Genomic DNA, 7,131 nt, shown 5'->3' on the forward strand with positions numbered 1-7,131 from the left:
AGAATTCCTTTTTTTTTGTTTTGTTTTTTTGTTTGCCACATACAGAAATATCTTTATTAATATAGTAATTTACAAGGAAAGATACCACTCTGTTAATAATCTGGATTGTTTTATGTTATTGTATTTACTCTCGCCTCTTGACCCGGGATAACATTCTCTGTTCTTCAAGCTATATGGACCGACGCTCACTCCTCCAACAACACACTCCTACGGAAGCCTCCAACTCGGACCCGAAAGGTCACGGCCGCCTGTCAACATAAAAACTGCCTCCTTTTTCTCATCTTGAGTTACGGCTTGACAGTCAACAACACGCTAACTATAATGACAAGTGTCTGTAAGGGTACCTGTGGGCGTTAACATGCAAAGGCTATTGGGTCAACTACACCCCCCCCCCCCACCCCACCCTCCCCTCCCCTCTTCTCCCCCTCCATGCTCCGATCAGCCCATTCTCCTCTGCACGCCCTCGATGACAATGTTCCTGAGCAGCTCCTCCAGCTGCCCCTTCTTGGGTTTCCTGGCGGGCGGCTTCTTCGCGCCGCCGTTGCGCTTGGAGGGGGGCGGGCTCCCCCACCGGAAGTGGCTCATCCGATAGGCCCCGTCCTTTCTCGCCGGGGCCTGGGCCTTGAGGGCGACCCTCTGCGAGCCCTGCTTTCGACTCCCTTCCTTCAGGTCCCTCACTCTGAACCTGTCGAGGCCCAGCTGCCTGCGAGCCAGGGCGTCGGGGGGGAAGACGCGCCCGGAGGGGCCCCCTCCCTCCGGGGAGGAGGCGAACACCTTCACGGGGCGGCGTTTGCGGCCCGAGGGCTTGCCCCAGCGGAAGTGCTCCATGGAGTAGGAGCGCCGCTCGTCGCCGCGCGGCCCTTTCACATCCGACTCCGGCACCCTGTTTTCGGAGACCAGGGCGGCCAGGAGGACGCTGAGCGGGAGCTCGGCGTCGTTGTCGTTGACCTCCGGGGCCGACGCGTCCAGCTCGGGCGCCTCGGGCCGGGTGGCCGGCACGCAGCGGCGGACGCAGTCCTGTGCGGGAGGAATGGGAGAGAAGAGCTGATGGTTGCACACTTAACGAGCAGCATCGCTTTGATTCCGAGTGTTCTCGAGCTTTCAATGATGCACACAATCTTTGGCCGCTGATAGATTTCTGATTTTGATTGAAGGTGACTGAAGGCGTTTCAATTTCTCTCACTTTTCCCTCCGTGTTGACAAGAATGGAGCATTTAAAGATTAAAGGCAAAGTTTTGCCGAACATCAAAAGATCTCGGGGCAGCAAATAAATGGAGCTCGAGCAAAGGCTGTCATTATTTTGTCAACTGCTTTTTCAAAAGTCAAGAACTTTTTTTTCCTGAGGTCACTTGGGGGGTTTTCTCTGTGCAACGGTCCAACCACTTTAAAACCTTTCAGCGACATAAACTGGGCCTCACGATGAAATCGTAAATGCACAACGGTCGCCTACCTGTATCTTCCCCTCGTTGCTCAGCTCATCGCATTGCGACCGGTCCAAGCACACCGACCCGAAGCCGGGGAGGCCCACACAAGCCAGAAGCACCACCATCACCCATGAAAGGCACGCCATCTTCCGCCTGGTGTGGAGAACAGAAGCGTGAGTTGCGTTTGTACCTTTGTCATTTAGGAGAGCAAATACCGTTCAGCCACATTCATTTTTTTTGTGTGTGGAGTAACCACAAATATGCAACTGATAAAGAAGACCCACGTGATCTTCTTTATCAGTTGCATATTTGTGGTTAGTTAAGTGGAAATGGAAATGGCAGAGGAAATGTGTGTTTGGTTGAGACATACGGTTTGTATCCAGAGAAACTGTTTGAAAACGATTTAACTAATGGATGAGAAAGGCATGAGGAATGTCATGATTTTGGACCAGTGGGACGGCGTATTTTTCTTGCTCCAGAAGTACAGTACCAGTCAACAGTGTTGACACATTCTGTCAATTCAATGAGAACTTCAATTCAGAGAAAACTTTTGATTGGTAGTGTATCAGACATTTGGCTCTATCCCACAAGATTTTCTGTCAAAGGATTATAGAAAACATTGAATTTTCAACGGTAGTCTCAATACGCATAGAATACTTGTATGTGTGCACCATGGAGCTTATGGGTGCTGTATGACGTGATCATTTCACCTTTAACACAGGGCCATACAATCTGCACTTACAGGCATTCGTAATATAACAAAAAAATGCCAACCCGTGGGCTTGTAGTGTCCAAGTGTCCTGTGTGCCGAATCCAATAAGCACACTACAAAAAGCGCTGTTGCACAATGCATTGTTGACAAGCCCTCAGCACAGCTCTGCTTACACATCTGCTTACATCTGCCCCATGGTTGGTCTTCCCGTTGATGTGTACAAACTCCATTGGCCGCCATTCCTGCACTGGATTCCAGTTGGCTTCGGATGCACGAGGGTTACACAAGACACGAGGCACGCACGTAATCCAGCCCTTATTTACGCTCGGCGTTGCTACAAACCGGGCAGCGTCCACTGCTGCTGACCGAACGTCGATCTCCATCCATCACCCAGATGTCCCTGGGACGGAGCATGCTCCCTTTCCCTTATCAGCCCGCCGCATATCAAGGATCAACATTTGCATTCATTTCCTGCCACAGTGTTGCTGTGGCAAGCTCTTGCCCTTCAGGCTACTAGTTTAAAACATTTTTGTTTTTTTATATTTGCAGTTTTTTCAATAAATCACTCATCAATTGGATTTGGATCTGTCCCTTGTTGCGTTCTACACAGCTGCTGGTAAACATTGAAATCCTTAAATTGCTTAAACAATGGTTGTGAGTTTTATTGAGAAGCTTCGACAGGAATATTTTTGCTTTGAGGATCCATTTCCCTTCTTTTGTTCATTTGTATAAAACAAACTTTTAGGGGGAAAGAGTTCCAAACAAATCAAATCATGGGTCCGGCTAGCGTGATGGTAAAAAGTCAGATTGACTTAAACGATTCAAAGTTGTTTTGGCTGCCAGTCAAGCTGCTGTCCTGACCTGAACCGACAGGATGGTAACTTCGACCCATGACACGCTCTACCTACCGATCAGTTTGAAGCTCCTGTCACAACATTACAGCTGCTGTAATGTGTTGTGCAAACAGGATGCAACATTCAGGTTCGCAGGTTTGTCCGAGTGATGATCATAAATTTAATGTGCAATTTACAGACGGGGGTTTCCAGAGAAAGTCCCAATGAAAGACACAGATTATCACGGACATGAAACAGTAGATGGTGTTTTTAAGAAACACATTAAACCCTGAAAGGCAGATTATTTCAAAATGTCAATACTAAAAGGACCATAGATGTCTTTCATCACAGTACTGTTGTTGTTATCAATTCATTCACAGATTTGAAAACACACTGGGTACAGTGACTCCTTAATGGCCCCCGGGGGGAAGACCTCGGCCTTTATAAAGAGGATCAGACGTTTCAACGCGCTTCCTCAGCGCAGGACTTTCCATACGGCCCCTGAACTACATTCCAGTTGGCCTCTGGATTTAATGAAGTAAAAGGTGAACGAATGCAGTGTTTTAGTTCAAGGACACATGAAGATGATGAAGATGATGATGATGAGGATGGTGCGTTCAAAATGCTCATGAAAGTTGCTTTGTGAGATAAGAGATGAGGTTTTTTTTTGGACGTGCTACTTCAAGGACATCCTCAGTGGACAAGGAAGGAAACAGATCGCTATTGATGCCGCCTGCATTCATTCATTCATTCACGCATTTTAGAAGATGACAAAGATCCACAAACAAATTCTTTCGAGGGATGAAATACAGTCATGACGCATTTTCCTCTTGATCTCCCTCGCTGCTGTGTTCACTTTTCTCCTCCCATTCTCTCCCCCCCCACGTTCAACCACCTATTTACAAACATCAATATTCCAACCCTTTATTCTGTAGAAGCTTGATTTCCTAGAAACAACTAACTCAACTGAGATGTGGTTATTCCACTATTCTCTTTATACATTTTTAATTTTGGTGCAATGAGTTAATTTCCTTTCCTTTGTTGTTTATTTGTCTCTTGTTGTTCTTCCCCTTCATTCTCTAATATAAGGAGTGACTCCTTGGTGGGCCATCGTATGTGTAACTGGCAGAGGCTCTACACTCTTCCTACATTATGACTCACTTAGCGAAGCTCTGCTCTCCGCAGCGATCAAAATAGATTTAAACCGTTTGTCTTGATAACTTATTATCATTATGTCCGTAATATATATACGTTTCTGTTTGTGGAGGTTTATGTTATTTGAAAAGCATTTTTAAAGACAACTCTGCATATTCTGGAAAGAAACCTGAGACGTAACTATGAATAATCACCATTTACAGAAGAAATGCATCTCTACAAACCCCCAGATGAGTAAAAAGTGGGAAATCGATGCACCGTCTTTATTCTGTTCTAACAAGAACCAGACACTGTTTTGATCCATGCCCAAAACACGAATCAAAAAGCAAGTTAAAGACATTTTTTTTTACCTTTTTACAAAAGCGTTGGTTTCCTCTCCTCTCCTCTGGTTTTTCTCCCTGTGTTTTTTGACCACCGATCTTCCAAAGTGAGGACTCCTGACTTCGATCCCTCTCCTCCTCTTCTGCTCTCCGTCTGCTCTGTAATGAAATGCTCGGTAGGAAGCTGCTTCCTCAGAGGAGGAAAGCTCTTTTTAAAGACACATGAGTGGAGTTTTGGAGTCTCGAGGCCTTTGGGGTGGGATTTAAGGGAAGGAGTCTCCTTGCTCCTCTCCAAATGAGGAGGTCTGTGTAATTGCGTATGAGGCAGACAGGGCCTACAAAGGCCACCCACACGTCTTTTAATCAATGGTGCAGCTCACGTCACCACAACAACAGGTGAGCCCTTAGTGAATACTATGCCCCCCCCCCCTTCTCCTCCTGCATCTTCCTCATGTGGCAATCTAACAATTCTACTGAATGGGGGGGATGATGATGATGATGTTTCAGTGCTCTCATTTATATCTTTTGATTGCCTCTTTACCCGGTGGTGTGCTTGCAAGGCGGTTAAAAAGTCGGCGCCGAGAGCCACGTCCTCCTGTCAAATGGGACGAAGAGCCGCAGCGAGGCGTTCAAATCAATCCGATCGATCGGATGGTTCTTCAGTGGTTCTTGTGTGCAAGGTGCGCATGTATCCCCGCGTGGAAACTTCATTAAGGAGACTTGACTCACTCGTTGAGACATCACGGCTACACAAACGCACACACGGACACACACACACACACACACACACAACCATTTGTCAAAGAAAGGCAATGTTATTGGAAAAAAAAACACTTTCCTTTTCCTGTGTTAAAAGACAGTTCCACACAGGAATAAGACACAGGATCACTCCACGTCAGCCGGAGGACATGAAACAGCTGTTGCCGTGCAAAACAGATAAAGTTACTGTCTGATTCAAATGCACCAACAGAAATGTCAAGTAAAAAAAATCTTTCTTTTCTTCTTTTTCAAAACTTTTTAATTGAAACAATACGATATTCTTTTCCAGGCTGTCAAATTGAGGGACAATTGAATCAAATGATTGAGCACTTCTCTTAACGACAACATCAAACTCGTGCCTGGAGGACGGGGTCCCGGAGACGCCTTATTTCATCTGCCTTCCATTATAACATAACAGAGTTCATGAAGAGGACACGAGGTCTCCGTCCACAGTCTCTTCGGGGCTTCAGTTTCACTGCATAAAGAAGAACAAAGAGTCTCTCGTGTTATCTCATCCATAGAAAACAAAAATGATTGCTCCCCTCAGACAAATCAAATAATAAATACTTTCACATTTAAAAGGGAGTTTACTTTCTTGTGCTTTGAATCACTTTGCTCCTCCTTCCAATGTTGTGTTACGTAAGTATTGCATTGTTTGAAGCTCAGTTTGAATGACAGATGAAGATATATTTAACATGCTTAACAACACAGCTGTACCGCTTTCTACATGTGGCATCGTGCTGTAATGATCCCTGGATTTCACCTCTGCTCTGTTGTTCAAATTAAAAGACTGTCGAAGGCTGTAATTAAAAGTGCATGATGATTTGAACAAATGTTTTGGAGTGTGCTGCTTCCAGAGTACAAACGGTTAAACAATAACAAGAATCAGATTCGAGACCTGGACAGTGTGAAGTGGAAGTAACTCCCTCTGCTCCCCGCACAATTAACCAACTTAACCTCCATGCGTCCAGTCCTCTGCAGGCTCTGTTTGTTCTGCTCCCGCTTGTGAATTTGAGTCATTACCGGACATGAACGCCGAGGCAAAAAGAGCATGCTCGCTCAGCCACTAAATGAAGGTTAAAAAAAAAAAGGTGATGATGTAATTCATCTCCCTGTTGATGCTGCTGACTTCCACCGTTTAATAATAAAAGCAACCCCCGGACTCACCCAACCAACAGGAGTATTATCCTCATCCCAAGAGCCACTGATGTTTTCCTCATGCGGCCATCTTCAGATTTCATCTGATCAGCTGCAGTCGGAGAGCTATTTCCTTATTTGATGGAGTAACAAAGACTTCTGCCAGATTTTCCCCGTCTTCATTAAATGGGTTAGTATATATGTTGTGGCAAAGGGAGGAGTAACCACTGACCACCGCTGACCCCATTTGTGACCTAGAAGCACAATCTGGTTTCACCAAGGGCTGTATCAAGGACAATGAGACATCGGACTTCTCTTTGACTTTTATAAACCCCTCAAGATCCTGTTGGCAGACGCTCGTATGACGTGTCCCATTGTTCCTTAAAAGCTAAAAAAAACAGCAGGAAAATGTCTTCTTCTTATCAGCATTTACTACATAACCCACTCTTACCTTTTTTGTCTTAATCACGTGTTCCTCCAAACAAAACACTTTGCTTAAATCACTCAAGAACATGAGACTCTTAAAATATACGATGCCAGATATCAAAATAACTCGCAGACTTTCTACTGTTTGGGCCTCTTCTTCTTGTCGTGTCCTCTGCTGCTTTACTGAGAGTCCAACTACCCCTCCACCCCCCCCCCCCCCCCGAAAGGCTGCATGGCTTAAAGACACAAGACTTCCTGTACCTTAGTTACATCATCTGAAGTATTTACAGCTTTTCTTGTTATCCAGAGATAATAAACCGACCTCAATGTCAAGGTGTACTAACTGTGCGTCATTGAAAAGCTGA

The 7,131-nt window shown here is 45.5% G+C and overlaps 1 protein-coding gene across 1 annotated transcript; it reads right to left on the bottom strand.

The window, feature by feature from the left end:
* Window positions 1-418: 418 nt before the first annotated feature.
* Window positions 419-6,549, bottom strand: LOC119194845 (pro-opiomelanocortin-like). Its single transcript, XM_037449280.2, has 5 exons — window positions 6,371-6,549; window positions 4,986-5,190; window positions 4,475-4,603; window positions 1,451-1,577; window positions 419-1,017 (listed from the first exon to the last, which is right to left on the bottom strand). The coding sequence occupies exons 4-5, from the start codon at window positions 1,568-1,570 to the stop codon at window positions 439-441; spliced, it is 699 nt and encodes a 232-aa protein (XP_037305177.1). The 5' UTR covers window positions 1,571-1,577; window positions 4,475-4,603; window positions 4,986-5,190; window positions 6,371-6,549; the 3' UTR covers window positions 419-438.
* Window positions 6,550-7,131: the final 582 nt, after the last annotated feature.

The sequence above is a fragment of the Pungitius pungitius genome, chromosome 20 (genome assembly GCF_949316345.1).
Source record: "Pungitius pungitius chromosome 20, fPunPun2.1, whole genome shotgun sequence".
NCBI classification, from domain to species: domain Eukaryota; kingdom Metazoa; phylum Chordata; class Actinopteri; order Perciformes; family Gasterosteidae; genus Pungitius; species Pungitius pungitius.